The 17407-nt window shown below is 49.0% G+C and overlaps 1 protein-coding gene across 1 annotated transcript; it reads left to right on the top strand.

The window, feature by feature from the left end:
• The first annotated feature begins 201 nt into the window (after positions 1–201).
• C1QL2 (complement C1q like 2) lies at positions 202–15912 on the top strand. Its single transcript, XM_083154293.1, has 3 exons — positions 202–884; positions 12704–12910; positions 15246–15912. Exons 1-2 carry the CDS (start codon positions 324–326, stop codon positions 12881–12883), a joined length of 741 nt encoding a protein of 246 aa, XP_083010419.1. The 5' UTR covers positions 202–323; the 3' UTR covers positions 12884–12910; positions 15246–15912.
• Positions 15913–17407: the final 1495 nt, after the last annotated feature.

Raw genomic sequence — 17407 nt, 5'->3', positions numbered from 1 at the left:
TCCTGTGCAGAATCAGTGCAGTCTGTGAGTATAGTGTATACAGTTATATATGATGCAGGGTGGGGGTTCCCTGTGGTGGGGGCAGCAATGTACATTATATATAACCAGGGTGGGGGTTCCCCCGGGTGGGGCTGAGATCCCCCCTCGCAGACCACCACCCCCCCTAGTCCCCCGGGTGGCCGCTCCCCCCGCCCCTCCCCCTCCCCGCTGTCACCGTGTCCCCGGCTCGCAGAGAGCAGCTCGCAGTCTGGCTGCAGCCTCGGTGTCCGGCTGTCACCCTGGTGCCCCGCAGGCGGGTGTGGCTGGTGGCCCTGGGGGTCGCCATGCTCCTGGTGCTGGTGATAGTGATCCCGCTGCTGGCGCTGCCGCCCCCGGGTCAGGGCCACTATGAGATGCTGGGGACCTGCCGGATGATCTGTGACCCGTACACCGGACACCCCCCCAGCACCACGGGGGAGGCTCTGCAGGACCTCAGCGGGGCCCCTCCGCCCTTCATCCAGGGGCCAAAGGGGGAGCCGGGCCGGCCGGGGAAGCCGGGAGCCAGGGGCCCCCCGGGAGAGCCGGGACCCCCCGGACCCAGGGGCCCGCCCGGAGAGAGAGGTGAGCCCGGCAGATCGGTGGGTTCGGGAGGCTCCGTGTCCGGGACTGTCTCCGCCGCGCTCCCGGGGCCCCGCATCGCCTTCTATGTCGGGCTGAAGAGCCCCCACGAGGGCTACGAGCTGCTCAAGTTCGACGACGTAGTGACCAACCTGGGCAACCACTACGACCCCAGCACCGGCAAGTTCACCTGCCAGGTGCCCGGCATCTACTACTTCACCTACCACATCCTCATGCGGGGCGGCGACGGCACCAGTATGTGGGCGGACCTGTGCAAGAACGGACAGGTGAGAGGGGGGGGGGGGGGACAGGTGAGAGGAGGGGGGGGGGGGGCGGGGGGCACCAGTATGTGGGCGGACTTGTGCAAGAACGGACAGGTGAGAAGGGGGGGGACAGGTGAGGGGGGGGGGGGGGGCACCAGTATGTGGGCGGACCTGTGCAAGAACGGACAGGTGAGAGGGGGGGGGCAGGTGAGAGGGGGGACGGCACCAGCATGTGGGGGACAGGTGACGGGGGACGGCACCAGTATGTGGGCGGACTTGTGCAAGAACGGACAGGTGAGGGGGGGGACAGGTGAGACGGGACAGAGACAGGTGAGAGGGGGGGGCACCAGTATGTGGGCGGACCTGTGCAAGAACGGACAGGTGAGAGGGAGGGGGCAGGTGAGAGGAGGGGGGGCACCAGTATGTGGGCGGACCTGTGCAAGAACGGACAGGTGAGAGGGGGGGGACAGGTGAGACGGGGGACAGGTGAGAGGGGGGGGCACCAGTATGTGGGGGTCAGGTGAGAGGGGGGACAGGTGAGACGGGGGGGGGGGCAGGTGGCTGGGTGGGACAGGTGGGGGGTGATAGGAGGGAACAGGTGAGGGGATGGCAGGGGGGGGACTGGTGAGGGGAGGTGACAAAGGGGGCAGATGAGATGGGGGGGGGGGGGCTGGCTGGTGACATGGGGCGGGGCGGGTGACAGGTGAGTGCCGGGGACAGAGGAGGATAACATAGGAGGGTGACAGTGGTGTCAGGGGGACAAAGGAGGGTGACAGTGTAGTCTGGGGTACGGATGAGGGTAACAGGGGAGTCCAGGGTACACAGGAGGGTGACAGGTGAGTCCCGGGGACAGAGGAAGGTGACAGGTGAGTCTCGGGGACAGAGGAGGGTGACAGGTGAGTCCCGGGGACAGAGGAAGGTGACAGGTGAGTCCTGGGGACAGAGGAGGGTGAGAGGTAAGTCCCGGGGATAGAGGAGGGTGACAGGTGAGTCCCGGGGATAGAGGAGGGTGACAGGTGAGTCCGGGGGCCGGAGGAGGGTGAGAGGTGAGTCCCGTTGACAGAGGAGGGTGACAGGTCAGTCCTGGGGACAGAGGAGGGTGACAGGTGTGTCCTGGGGACACAGGATGGTGATAGGAGAGTCCGGGGTACAGAGGAGGGTGACAGTGGAGCCAGGGGACAAAGGAGGGTGACATAGGAGTGTGACAGTGGAGTCTGGGGTACGGATGAGGGTGACAGGGGAGTCCGGGGTACAGGTGAGGGTGTCAGGAGAGTCTGGGGTACAGGTGAGGGTGTCAGGAGAGTCTGGGGTACACCATACAGAGGAGGGTGACAGGGGAGTCTGGAGTATGGATGAGGGTGTCAGGAGAGTCCGGGGGACAGAGGAGGGTGTCAGGAGAGTCCGTGGGACAGAGGGGGGGTGACAGGAGAGTCCGGGGGACAGAGGAGGGTGACAGGTGAGCCCGGAGTAGGTCACCCGCGGATGGATGAAAGTAGTTAGGGTACCAGCACACCCACGAGTAGGAGCTGAGACTAGGGTGATGGCAGCGGGTGTGTTGGGTGAATGTGGCTGGGGACCGGTGCTAGAATTGCCGGGTGAGCGAGTGACATGGGGGGGGGGGGGGGGTCGGGTGTGAAACGCAGGACCCGCCTGCGGGCGCTTAGGGTGATCTGAGAACAGGGGCAATGTCAGCATTATCCAGCACGTGACCAGTGTGATATAGCTGGGGTGGGGCTGATTTGGTATTTATTGGATGGAGCCCAGAAAATGTCAGTATTATCCCCATGTGGCCATTATCCATCTTCTGATAATTGTGATATCAGCATTGGGAGTCCCAGCTTTCTGACCTCTATATTTGGTGATAACATTAATTATGATTAATGGACAATTTACATGTATATCCTGTATAATAAGGCAGCTGTATATAGATGGGATGGCACAGGATAATGCCCACTGACAGTTATATTTCCATCCATGGTAAATATGTCACTGGCATGTTGTAATGGGCACATTGTGCTATAGGTTGTGCCCACATTACACATGCCAATGGTGTCTTGTTACTCTCACAGTAACCACATCACACCCTCTACCCAATATCCGGATATGCTGGGCATCTTGTAACTGGCATTGTATAATAGGCAACCACAGGAGATATGCCAATGGCATCCTGTATCTGGGATTATATAATACACATACAGTACATAAGGTAGATGTACCAGTGCCCGCTGGTAAATCACAGTATATAATGGGCACTCAGTACCCACAGGAGATATGCCAATGGCATCCTGTATCTGGGATTATATAATACACATACAGTACATAACGTAGATATAACAGTGCCCGCTGGTAGGTCACAGTATATAATGGGCACTCAGTACCCACAGGAGATATGCCAATGGCATCCTGTATCTGGGATTATATAATACACATACAGTACCTAAGGTAGATGTACCAGTGCCCGCTGGTAAATCACAGTATATAATGGGCACCCAGTACCTACAGGAGATATGCCAATGGCATCCTGTATCTGGGATTATATAATACACATACTGTACATAAGGTAGATATAACAGTGCCCGCTGGTAGGTCACAGTATATATAATGGGCACTGAGTACCCACAGGAGATATGCCAATGGCATCCTGTATCTGGGATTATATAATACACATACTGTACATAAGGTAGATATAACAGTGCCCGCTAGTAAGTCACAGTATATAATGGGCACCCAGTACCTACAGGAGATATGCCAATGGCATCCTGTATCTGGGATTATATAATACACATACAGTACATAAGGTAGATGTACCAGTGCCCGCTGGTAAGTAACAGTATATAATGGGCACTCAGTACCCACAGGAGATATGCCAATGGCATCCTGTATCTGGGATTATATAATACACATACTGTACATAAGGTAGATATAACAGTGCCCGCTGGTAAGTCACAGTATATAATGGGCACCCAGTACCTACAGGAGATATGCCAATGGCATCCTGTATCTGGGATTATATAATACACATACAGTATATAAGGTAGATGTACCAGTGCCCGCTGGTAAATCACAGTATATAATGGGCCCCCATATACATGAGCATCACTCATCTTCTTTAGGGTTAATGGCAAGGAGTGGTAAGGGGTACACCCACTTAGGGGTAGTCACAGCCCACTTTTAGGCTTTCAGTGGGCCAAAAAAATTTTTTAAAGAGAGATGAAATAATATAAATATTTTTATCATTTAACCCCTAAAAAACAAATGATTATATTCATTGGGGGTTATTCAGACCTAATCTCATGGCTGCAGAATCGCAGGCCAGGCGATTATCGATAGGCTGCACATGTGTATAGACCGTAGTACACATGTGTGAGGCTGTCCTGCGATAAAAGCCTGCTACTTTCCCCCAGCTTGCCGTATGCAAGTTGATTGACAGGAAGCCGGCGTTTGGGGATGTAATTGTCCATTTTCTGGCAGTGGGCGAGATGCACCAAACTAAAAATGCCACAAAATCCCAGTTTCCGTTTTTTTTTACAGCATTTTCATATGCAGCAAAGCCCCACCGCTGGGGCTTCGCTGCGGGGGGTTGTGCGAGTTCTAGATGGCGTAACCCTATGGAAGCCTATGGGCTTCCCTTCGCATCCCACGCCGCTCGCGCGCCCCCCGCCGATCCGCGCCGCACCCCCCTCATCTGTGTCTGGGCAGCCTCCTGCTGTGCTGCCCGGACCAGTGATCTCCTCCTCCCTGCACAGCTTTCCGGTGCAGGGAGGAGGAACCGGAGCCCTCACAGCCAGGGGAGGGTTCCCGGAGGGACGGGGGACCCGCTGCACATCGCCGGCCATCGCTTTTGCGTTAATAATCGCATATGTTACTGCATATGCGATTATTAACAATACGGATGCCGGCGATGTGCAGCCGGGGTTATTACAGAGTCCCGCCCAGTGTCAGGGAAAACGGAGGCGTGTCCAGGTGTTTGACAGGAAGTCATGTGATGTCAGCTTCATCCCCGATCCAACTGAATCTATCGCAGCCACTCAGTAAGTTCTGGGCAACGCACAGACTGCGCACACCGGGAAAATCATCCGATGGTGAGAGGCTTGCATATTGATTTGCAGGGAATCGATAGATTCAGCTGATTTTCCCAGGCTGTGCTAAGCAATTTGCAGGCTTGCTGGGGGGGGGGGGGGGATTTCACTCAGACTGGGCGGCGTATTGCTGATCGCAGGGCTCTGAAATTTAGCAGAGAAGCGATCAGATCTGAATAACCCCCAGATAAATGCTCACTGTGAGTGTGGAGATAAACTAACCATTTTCCACCTGTGGATCTTTTCAGTGAGTACTGAATGCACCTGTGCACCTGACGGGTGCCCGGGAGAACATGAACTGTGTGGGGTCCTGAGGACCAAGTTTGAGAACCCCATTCTTAGAGCAGGGCAGGCCAAACAGGTCCTCAAGGTCTACCAACGGTCCAAGTTTTCCAGACCGCTTGGCTGGTGCACAGGTGCCCTCATTACTAACTGTCACATTTTCAAACAGGTGATACAATCATTTCTAAGTGACACGTTCTACAGATCCACATGTGGCGTGGAAAACATGGCCTGCTGGTAGATCTTGGGGGCCGGTTTAGCCACCCCTAGTTTAGAGTTCTGCATACTGGAGTGTGGTTCTTTTATGTTTTATTCCACATGGAAATGGTCTATGATTTATACAGTGTGTCAGCTTGTTCTTTCATTGTAACTATTTGTGTTATAAAGCATTGTTAGTTTTTGATACATTAAATTCTCTTTACTAACATTCTGCCTTTGGAGGGAATAAAAATGAAGGGTAGGAATTGAAGCCATCAGTCGCACCACATCTCGCAGCCCTCACCCGGGTGGCCAAATCCCAAATCTGCAGAAAGCGCCAGCTACCCTACGGAGGTGCGAGTAGTGTAGTGGGAGTTTGGGCTGCTGTAAAACTGTGCTTTGTATTTTGGAGTAGATCTAGAAGTAACTGTGAACTTCCTACTACTGTAGTTGTCAGCTCTTGAGCCAAAATTTAGTAGTGACAGTATTCTGTTTTTTTTTGTATTGCGTGTGGGATGGGTTTTGGGGGAATTCTAATTATTTATTGATACACCAGGTGGTTTGGTTCTGAGTGGCCCTTGTACGCACACATTAGGGATGTCATTCTGGTCTGTTCGCTCCCCTGCGCGTTCGCTGGATGTCAGCTGGCCAGGGTGTTCACATAACAGGGCACCTCAAATCTGAGTCACCAGAGAGTGACTTAGATTTGCAAGCACTTTAGAAATCATTTCGATGGTCAGTGACCATCGAATGGTTTTGTCCCTGCACGCAAGGCTGCGAATGGATGTTTATGGAAGGGGGGGTGGGTGGTTAGCGGGTGTTCGTGCAGGCAGTGGGCAGCGTTTAGTTGGCTCGCAGAATTACCTCCTTTGATACACAAGCCCATATTGGGGGTGATTCTGGTTGGCGCGGTATGCAGCGAAATTTGCTGCTTGCCGTGCGCTGAAATGCCGCCTGGCCAAACGCCCCCACCCCACCTCGGACACAGAAATGTGCATGTGCAAACTCCGAATTCGGATGGCACTGAGTGATCCTGAATCAGCCCCATTGTCCCTACATAGCTGTATATAGCCTATATAAGGCCGCAGCGCCTGATTATAATCTGATTGTTCAGATGGTTATGGAGCATTATGATGAATGTGGTGGGAAATTACCAGAGATGACCACACTCCGCCAGCATGATGCACGTCAAATCTAACTCTCTCTGCACCTGTTACATCTGCCCCACCTGCAGCGCAGCATGGTTTTGCCCGTCTCCAAATATTGCAGCCTTGCTAAACAGGTCTGAATCAGACCCTGTGGGACTAATTCATGTTTGTACGCAATGGAGGGATTATCGGCAGACTGTGCGTGTGCTGCGATCGCAATGACCATGCGCTATGGGGCCGCTAAGGATTTCTTTGAAGAGTGATTGACAGAAAGTGACTGTGTAGGTGTTAATGGGGATTGGTTGGGGAACGCAGGCGTGTTGGGTTGGGATCATTGGGTAGAGAGCAAGATGGTCGACATGCATTTAGGTCGACATGACTGTAGGTTGACATGGGTTAGGTCGACAAGATCATTAGGTCGAAACAAGCATTAGGTTGACATGGGGAAGGTCGAGGTGGGGTTTTTCAAATTTTTTTGTCCCGAATTTCGACACATGATAGGCAGGGCTGAGTTCCCTCCCACTGCGCTAATTCCTTCAGAGACAAGCCGCAGGTGATAGGCAGGACTGAGATCCCTCCAACTGCACTCATTCCTTCAGAGACAAGCCGCAGATGAAAGACAGGACTGAGATCCCTCCCACTGCGCTCATTCCTTTAGAGACAAGCCGCAGGTGATAGGCAGGACTGAGATCCCTCCCACTGCACTCATTCCTTCAGAGACAAGCCGCAGGTGATAGGCAGGACTGAGTTCCCTCCCACTGCGCTCATTCCTTCAGAGACAAGCCGCAGGTGATAGGCAGGACTGAGATCCCTCCCACTGCACTCATTCCTTCAGAGACAAGCCGCAGGTGATAGGCAGGACTGAGTTCCCTCCCACTGCGCTCATTCCTTCAGAGACAAGCCGCAGGTGATAGGCAGGACTGAGATCCCTCCCACTGCACTCATTCCTTCAGAGACAAGCCGCAGGTGATAGGCAGGACTGAGATCCCTCCCACTGCGCTCATTCCTTCAGAGACAAGCCGCAGGTGATAGACAGGACTGAGATCCCTCCCACTGCGCTCATTCCTTTAGAGACAAGCCGCAGGTGAAAGGCAGGACTGAGATCCCTCCCACTGCGCTCATTCCTTTAGAGACAAGCCGCAGGTGATAGGCAGGACTGAGATCCCTCCCACTGCGCTCATTCCTTCAGAGACAAGCCGCAGGTGATAGGCAGGACTGAGATCCCTCCCACTGCGCTCATTCCTTCAGAGACAAGCCGCAGGTGATAGGCAGGACTGAGATCCCTCCCACTGCGCTCATTCCTTCAGAGACAAGCCGCAGGTGATAGGCAGGACTGAGATCCCTCCCACTGCGCTCATTCCTTCAGAGACAAGCCGCAGGTGAAAGGCAGGACTGAGATTCCTCCCACTGCGCTCATTCCTTCAGAGACAAGCCGCAGGTGATAGGCAGGACTGAGATCCCTCCCACTGCGCTCATTCCTTCAGAGACAAGCCGCAGGTGATAGGCAGGACTGAGTTCCCTCCCACTGCGCTCAGTGACACACAAACAAATGGCGATAACTGATCCCTTTGCTTGTAGAAACTAGACTCACCATCAGAGAGCCCAGCAATGGCCGAACCCTTACCCTATACCCCGCACACCAGCCCTGTTATATATGCTGATAGCACTAAAAAATTAAATATTGCATCAGGTCAGTTGGTTTTAATAAATGACTATTTACTTCAAGATATTCAAAAATCTAAATAATAAAATGAAAGAGAACAAAGGGCCTAGTTCTATTATTACTTTATATTCCTGGCATATCCCCTGAAAACACCCATTTTGGGGGTGTAACCAAATACTATGGGGCCTATTTATTAGTCCAACTAATATAAGCTTTCTGGGGTTTGGCCCCAACAGCTAACGTCATCTGAGGACAGGATCTGTGTACCATTAGGATAGAGTCAGTTTCTGTGTGTCAGGTCTGGGTATGAGGATCACTGTATTGTGTTGTATTTTATAGCTCTGTGTATTGCACAGTCCCTGTAAGGATCACTGTATTGTGTTGGATCTTATGGCTTTGTATACCATTAGGATCCAGTCAGTTTCTGTGTGTCAGGTTAGGGTGTGGGAGTCACTGTATTGTGTTGTAGTTTATGGCTCTGTGTATTGTACAGTCCCTGTGTGTCAGGTCAGGGTGTGAGGATCACTGTATTGTGTTGGATCTTATGGCTCTGTGTACCATTAGGATCCAGTCAGTTTCTGTGTGTCTGGTCAGGGTGTGAGGGTCACTGTATTGTGTTGTAGTTTATGGCTCTGCGTATTGTACAGTAGCTGTAAGGATCACTGTATGGTGTGGGATCTTATGGCTCTGTGTATTGTAAAGTCCCTGTGTGTCAGATCAGGGTGTGAGGATCACTGTATTGTGTTGGATCTTATGGTTCTGTGTACCATTAGGATCCAGTCAGTTTCTGTGTGTCTGGTCAGGGTGTAAGGGTCACTGTATTGTGTTGTAGTTTATGGCTCTGTGTATTGTACAGTCCCTGTAGGTCAGTCTGGGTATGAGGGTCACTATATTGTGTTGGATCTCATGTCTCTGTGTACCATTAGGCTCCAGTCAGTTTCTGTGTGTCAGGTCAGGGTGTGAGGGTCACTGTATTGTGTTGGATCTTATGGCTCTGTGTATTGTACTGTCCCTGTGTGTGTCAGGTCCGGGTATGGGGGGTCACTGTATTGTGTTGGATATTATGGTTCTGTGTACCATTAGGATCCAGTCAGTTTCTGTGTGTCAGGTGAGGGTGTGAGGGTCACTGTATTGTGTTGGATCTTATGGCTCTGTGTATTGTACTGTCCCTGTGTGTGTCAGGTCCAGGTATGAGGATCACTGTATTGTGTTGGATCTTATGGCTCTGTGTACCATTAGGCTCCAGTCAGTTTCTGTGTGTCAGGTCCGGGTATGAGGATCACTGTATTGTGTTGTAGTTTATAGCTATGTGTATTATACAGTCCCTGTAAGGATCACTGTATTGTGTTGGATCTTATGGCTCTGTGCACCATTAGGCTCCAGTCAGTTTCTGTGTGTCAGGATGATGGATTTCTGCATAGTGATGTCACTCAGTGGCCATTAGAGCTGTTGCTGCTGCTGATTCCTTGGAAGCGGCAGTGGTAACGCGGTATGGTAATGCAGCAGGGGGGAATGTAAGTATTACTGCTGCTGCAGCGATCAGACCTGCGCCATCGTGTCACCGTCCCCTCCCCGACCACAAACAGCATCAGTCTGTCAATAACTATTGTACTGCTTTCACATTGCAGAAATGGGTAATGACCCTGTATTCTTAAATGGGACTTTAAAACTGGTCTGATCCTTGAGACCTTTCACATTGCAGGTAAAAACCGTTTTAAAAATCATTTAATACCATTCAAACATTCAACCTGTTTAACCCCCAAGGGACACGTTTCAAGCCATTGAAATAGAGCCATTCACACTGCCAAAAAAACGGCTTTAAAACGTGTAGGACTCTGCTTTTTTACCGTGTTGAAATACCGGTTAACTTTAACCGGTAAATCAACTCTGGCACTTTCACATTGCAGCCTTAAACGTTTTAAAATGGAAAAAAAAACAGCAATATACCGTTTTAAAAGTGCGATGTGAAAGGGGCATTAGTCTGGTGCCGTCCTGTGTTGCAGGGTCCGTTCGTGCACATGCAAAGTATCGATCATCTGTACTTTAACAGTTTCTGTGGATCCTATCAGGAGACAATTGCTGGGCACTGTATCATGCTGTGTTTTATGGCTCTGTGTATTGTACAGTCCCTGTGTGTCAGGTCAGGGAGTGAGGATCACTGTATTGTGTTGTAGCTTATAGCTCTGTGTATTGTACAGTCCCAGTGTGTCAGGTCAGGGAGTGAGGATCACTGTATTGTGTTGTAGCTTATAGCTCTGTGTATTGTACAGTCCCTGTGTGTCAGGTCAGGGAGTGAGGATCACTGTATTGTGTTGTAGCTTATAGCTCTGTGTATTGTACAGTCCCTGTGTGTCAGGTCATGGTGTGAGGATCACTGTATTGTGTTGTAGCTTATAGCTCTGTGTATTGTACAGTCCCTGTGGGTCAGGTCAGGGTGTGAGGATCACTGTATTGTGTTGTAGCTTATAGCTCTGTGTATTGTACAGTCCCTGTGGGTCAGGTCAGGGAGTGAGGATCACTGTATTGTGTTGTATCTTATGGCTCTGTGTATTGTAAAGTCCCTGTGTGTCAGGTCAGGGTGTGGGGTTCACTGTGTATTGTGTTGGATATTATGGATCTGTGTATTGTACAGTCCCTGTGTGTCAGGTCAGGGTGTGAGGATCACTGTATTGTGTTGGATATTATGTATTTGCGTATTGTACAGTCCCTGTGGGTCAGGTCAGGATGTGAGGATCACTGTATTGTGTTGTATCATGTGTCTCTGCGTATTGTACAGTCCCTGTGTATTGTGTTGTATCTTATGGATCTCTGTATTGTACAGTCCCTGTGTGTCAGGTCAGGGTGTGAGGATCACTGTATTGTGTTGGATCTTATGTCTCTGCGTATTGTACAGTCCATGTGGGTCAGGTCAGGATGTGAGGATCACTGTATTGTGTTGTATCTTATGTCACTGCGTATTGTACAGTCCCTGTGTATTGTGTTGTATCTTATAGATCTCTGTATTGGACAGTCCCTGTGTGTCAGGTGGTCAAGGTGTGAGGGTCACTGTATTGTGTTGTATCTTATGGCTCTGTGTATTGTACAGTTCCTGTGGGTGAGGTCAGGATGGGAGGATCACTGTATTGTGTTTGATCTTATGGCTCTGTGTATTGTACAATCCATGTATGTCAGGTGAGGGTGTTAGGGTCACTGTATTGTGTTGTATCTTATTAGACTCTGTATTGTACAGTCCCTGTGCGTCAGGTCAGGGTGTGAGGATCACTGTATTGTGTTGTATCTTATGGCTCTGTGTATTGTACAGTCCCTGTGTATCAGGTCAGGATGTGAGGATCACTGTATTGTGTTTGATCTTATGGCTCTGTGTATTGTACAGTTCCTGTGGGTGAGGTCAGGATGTGAGGATCACTGGATTGTGTTGTATCTCATGGATCTTTGTATTGTACAGTCCCTGTGTGTCAAGTCAGGTGTGAGGATCACTGTGCATTGTGTTGTATTTTATGGCTCTGTGTATTGTACAGTTCCTGTGTATTGTGTTGTATCTCATGGATCTCTGTATTGTACAGGCCCTGTGTGTCAGGTCAGGATGTGAGGATCACTGTATTGTGTTGGATCTTATGGCTCTGTGTATTGTACAGTTCCTGTGTATTGTGTTGGATCTTATGGATCTCTGTATTGTACAGTCCCTGTGTGTCAGGTCAGGGTGTGAGGATCACTGTATTGTATTGAATCTTATGGCTCTGTGTATTGTGTTGTATCTTATGGCTCTGTGTATTGTGTTGGATCTTATGGCTCTGTGTATTGTACAGTCCCTGTGTGTCAGGTCAGGGTGTGAGGATCACTGTATTGTGTTTGATCTTATAGATCTCTGTATTGTACAGTCCCTGTGTGTGAGGTCAGGATATGAGGATCATTGTGTATTGTGTTGTATCTTATGGCTCTGTGTATTGTGTTGGATCTTATGGCTCTGTGTATTGTACAGTCCCTGTGTAGTGTGTTGTATCTTATGGATCTCTGTATTGTACAGTCCCTGTGTGTGAGGTCAGGATATGAGGATCATTGTGTATTGTGTTGTATCTTATGGCTCTGTGTATTGTGTTGGATCTTATGGCTCTGTGTATTGTACAGTCCCTGTGTGTCCGGTCAGGGATACCCATACATGGTAGATAATTACTTACATCTGACATATAATTTATTTCTAGTCAGTATAAATGTGCGTTTTATTTACCATCTTATACCGGTGCTTATATAAGTAGGTTATGTAAAACTTGGGCCCCCTTTGATGCCAGAGTCGTGAGACAGCACATTGGGATATAACGATATGTAAGATGAAATATCATTGGAAAATTAAACCCAGGAAATCCTATATAATGAAAGGCTAAAGCTGCTCCTCACCTCTATAGGGGGAATTCAAGTGTTTTCAGTCTCCATAGTGATCTGTAAGCCTGACTCCTGTCTCTTCTGTGTGTCCCTCAGGTCCGGGCCAGCGCTATAGCACAGGACGCGGATCAGAACTACGACTACGCCAGTAACAGTGTGGTGCTTCATCTGGACTCAGGGGACGAGATTTATGTCAAACTGGACGGTGGCAAAGCCCACGGGGGCAACAATAATAAATACAGCACGTTCTCCGGCTTCATCCTGTACCCGGACTAGAGGCGCTCGCTGAACAATGATTACCTGGTAGGACTTCTCGCCTGGTAGAGACAGAACACCCACCTGCGATCGGCACACCTGTAGACATCCGGATTCGCTCATTTGTTTCCTATTCTGATTCTCATTACTGTAATCACATTCAGTATATACAGAGGCTGGAGGTCACGTCATCCACGGAACACAGCGGGGCTCACTGTCCCTGTTTTATTTCCTTACATGCCACATAAATATATTATTATTATGAACAGTTACTTATATAGCGCACACAGATTCCGCAGCGCCGTACAGAGAATATTTGAACATTCACATCAGTCCCTGCCCCAGTGGTGCTGACAATCGATGTTCCCTACCACATGTACATGCACACATAGACATTCTAGGGTTCATTTGTTGGAAGCCAATTAACCTACCAGTATATATTTGGTATGTGGGAGGAAACCGGAGTACCCGGAGGAAACCCACGCAAGTACGGGGAGAATATACAAACTCTGCACAGTTAGGGCTATGGTGGGGATCGAACCCGTGACAGTGGGGGATACTGTGAGGCAGTAATGCTATGGTAACCATTACACCATCCGTGCTGCCTGAAATACAAAATACACCTGTAAGTAGGCATTGCCACAGATTACACAGACCTCATTTTGTTAACAGTTAGAAATATATAGCACCTACATATATGGGGTTATTCTGGTTGATTCTCCACCAGACGCCGCACTGCGAATGCGCCCACATCACGGCCCTATTACCATGGGAATGCTGGGCATTTCCATGGATGCAACTCTTTGCCGCCACCCCATGCCCCCTGCCCGCAGCTATGGGTGCGTGAACCCTGCGAACAAAAATGTGGCTGCACATGTGCCAAACATCTGTCCCTGTGCGAATGATTGCCGGCTGCGAACGGACCAGAATAAGGTCCAAAAAAATGGCATTTTGGAGGCAATCACCAGGCAGGCGTATAGATCAGGTCAGCCTTGTGCCAGTGTCACGGGTGTGTGGGTGAGCTTGTGCTTGTCTACAGCATGCGGAATGAGGTGTGGCACCTGTTCTGGACAGATCTTTTGCACCCAGCATGGGGTGGGGGTGGGAGTATAGTCTCAACTCAATGGCGACGGCTGTGGCTGTAAACAGTGGTCGACGTGGGCCTTCTACTTGAAGATGAATGGACACTCACAGTGATACATTTGTAAATATGGCTGCCGTGGACATCCGCGAGCACACACACACACACACACACATATATATATATATATATATATATATAAACACACATAAACACATGCAAACTTTGAGAAGACATGTAAACTCTACACAGATAGGTGGGCCAGATGTGCTAAGCTTGAAAAGTGATCGATTAGAGATTGATCAAGTATCATCTAATTAGCTCCTAACTGTCATGCCACAGGTGTTTACAAAATTACAGTTATGAGCAGATTGGTTGGTGGTTTGTCACTCTCCATTTTATCGCTTTTCAAGGCTTAGTACATATCGCCCTGGGTGTGGTAAGACCTCAATACCCACTTACGGTATACGTGTGTGTTTCCCTGCTCACAAATCAATGTCAATAATGGCTATACAGTAGACTGAGGCAGAGTTGCCTGGAACTGTGCCCAGATCGAGGTGCAACTTGTATTCATTAAGAAATCTGTCATTGTAGGAATATGCTAAGTGCAAACTGTCGTAAGATGCCTGCGGGTTGACAACAGAACCATATGTTCTAGGTTTTTATCACTCACCTCCTTTCCACTTGGGCCCATATTTTGAATCAATTTATTTTAAATACAACAAATTCACTATTACAGTTTAAGTAAACTCTGTAACACAACAGAAGGAACTCCGTGTTCCATGGACGCAGGAAACCAGCATCTGTGGAACCTTCACAAGCTCTGTGCCCGTGCAGATTTGCTGTGTGCCCGCTGACTGGGCATCCACATAGAGCAAATCACCCATGTTTCGCTTTGCCAATTGCCTAGTACTCAATTTGCATCATCTACTCAACCTCAATATAACACGCAATGACCCCCTATTATGTCTATACTTTCAGAAGATAGACATACATCCACTGAGGAACACCTAGTTACCATCAAAAGTCATCTCATACATTCTCATAGACATCTTTCTCCTCATCCACGAAGAACACGCCTGATATCTACAAAATACTAACTTCCTTTTCCAACACTACTAGAGACCCAATGTCCAATAACCCCCATGTCATAATCCCCAAACCATGTGCCACATATACTACACGCAACCTTCATCATCCCCAGGGACTAGGTGCATCCTTCAAGATATCTCTATCAACAAGAACATGTTGACGTTGCCTCTTTCGGTATATATGAGTAAGTTCTCTCTTCCTCCTCTCTAGAAAACCACAAGAGATACCTTCTAGACAGTGGGACCAACTCATACTTATTGCCAAGGATCCTCCCTTCAGAGTAATGGAACCCGTCAGTTATTGCCAATGTCGTTTTGAAGCTTCAACTCGTGAGGACACTTTGCTCAATAGACCATGATCGGTGAAGATGTCCATGCTTAAATCTAATGATCTTGGCTCTGGCAAGGTCATGTCCTACTCCTGCTCTTTAAAGACTATCCATTTCAAAGACCGTAACAAGCCCACCAACATCATTTTCTACGACGACTTTCCCCCTTGTGTCGGTAGTTTCTGTAGAATGCTATACCTTGATAATGAGAATGTGAGGAATGCAGAAAGTCCCATCTGTCCTGTTGTAATCATGACAAACCTGGACTCATTTATATTTGTTCCTCTAGGTGCAGCAATTGTAATTAATGTCCCGTTGCTTTACTAGAGATGCAAGCAGGAGGAAGCTTAGTTGTATATCCAGAAATTGGACCCAGAATGGAACACAGGGTACGGGGAGGGACATTCATCTCTGTTCTTGGAGGTCATAACTCGGACTAGCTCATGATCCTCAGAAACTGCTTTGTTATCCCCTTCAAGGTCTGGGCTTAATTTAATATGTACAATTGTGTTCTCCTGCCAACTGAATAAACACAGTTTCTAGACAGTGTTTGTTGGGTCTGTTTCAATAGACTCTTCCGGGATGTTACTGGCTGCTCAGTAATTCAGAATCATCACCGAGGAATCACAATGGAAACTCGAAGCGAGTTTGCCTGTTATTATTCAGTGTATTGAGCTAGTATGATCTCATCCCGGGAACGCTATTAGCTCCAGCTGTGTATTTTTGAAGCGCACTGCAATAAGTCTTTTCATTGTTGCATTTTAATCTCTGCTTTCTGGTGGTTTCTACGCTGAGTAGGTGTGCAAATAACCATGCGGTTTTAGGCTGCATCTACACATTGCGTTTTAGTAGGATGCAGCTGAACAGGATCCTGTTTAGCAGGATGCAGCTTCTTGTGTCTTCACATTGCATTTTGGTAGGATGCAGCAGGCTTGTAGTAGTAGTAGTACGTTTATTTATAAGGCACCGCAAAGTGTCCGCAGCGCCGTACATAGCAAACAAAAAACAAATTACAAGGTAACGTACAGGGTGTGTTGAAAAATACAGTATAAATAGGGGTATAGCTGGTAGAACTAAAATCAGCATCAGTTCAGAAGTAGGTGTCAAAATTGTCGAGGAGACTGAAGATGAAGTAGAGGAAGGGAAGAACAGGACAGGAGCACAGAGGTAAAGAGGTAGGGTGAGTACGTGAGGAAGGAGGGCCCTGCTCATAAGAGTTAACATACTAAAAATAGGTGGGTGGACGAACGAACGAAAAACAATAGGATAAGTAGGAACGGAGGGGAACGGAGGCAGGATAGGAGGATCAAAAGAGGTTAGGAGGAGGGATAGGCTAGTAGAAAAAAGTGGGTTTTGAGGGAGCGCTTGAAGGAGGTAAGGGAATCAGAAAGCCTGATGGGTGGCAGGAGGTTGTTCCAGTGCAGGGGGCAGCGCGAGAGAAGTCTTGGACACGGGAGTGGGAGGAGGTGATTAGGTGAGAGGTCAGTCGGCGGTCAGCGATGGAGCGAAGAGGACGGGAGGGAGTGTGGATAGAGATCAGTGAAGAGAGGTAAGGAGCGGTGGAGGAGGAGAGAGCCTTGAAGGTGGTGGTGAGGAGTTTAAAGAGAACTCTTGGGTAAGCATCCTGCTAAACAGCTCCTGCTCGACTGCATCCTGCTAAAACGCAATGTGTAGACGCAGCCATAGATTTAAATGCGCAGGCTCCTTCCGGCCAAACAGGTCCCTTTAACAGGGACCTCTCAAAACTCAATGTGTAGACGCAGCCTTAGTCACCATAGTGTTGTGCTTGCTGTAAAATAAAGTCTCATTCTCTCACTCTGAGAGGGGCCGTGTTTCCTGTTGATTGTGAGGCTGTGACATTTCATTGTCAGGTAATTCATTCCTTATACGAGTATCCATCAATAATTGTGAGGTAATGATGTTATTGTCATCTATTATGGACAGTGGGATCTGTAGAAGTGGCAGGACAGATTCAATGCCAAGAAACAAGATGAAGGCGAGGGTCACAAGGCGCGATGTAATAGGGTGCGGTTTTTTTAGGTGT

Source organism: Crinia signifera, chromosome 7 (assembly GCF_055691185.1).
Source record: "Crinia signifera chromosome 7, ASM5569118v1, whole genome shotgun sequence".
Classification (NCBI taxonomy): domain Eukaryota; kingdom Metazoa; phylum Chordata; class Amphibia; order Anura; family Myobatrachidae; genus Crinia; species Crinia signifera.
This window is presented reverse-complemented; position numbering and strand designations above follow the sequence as displayed.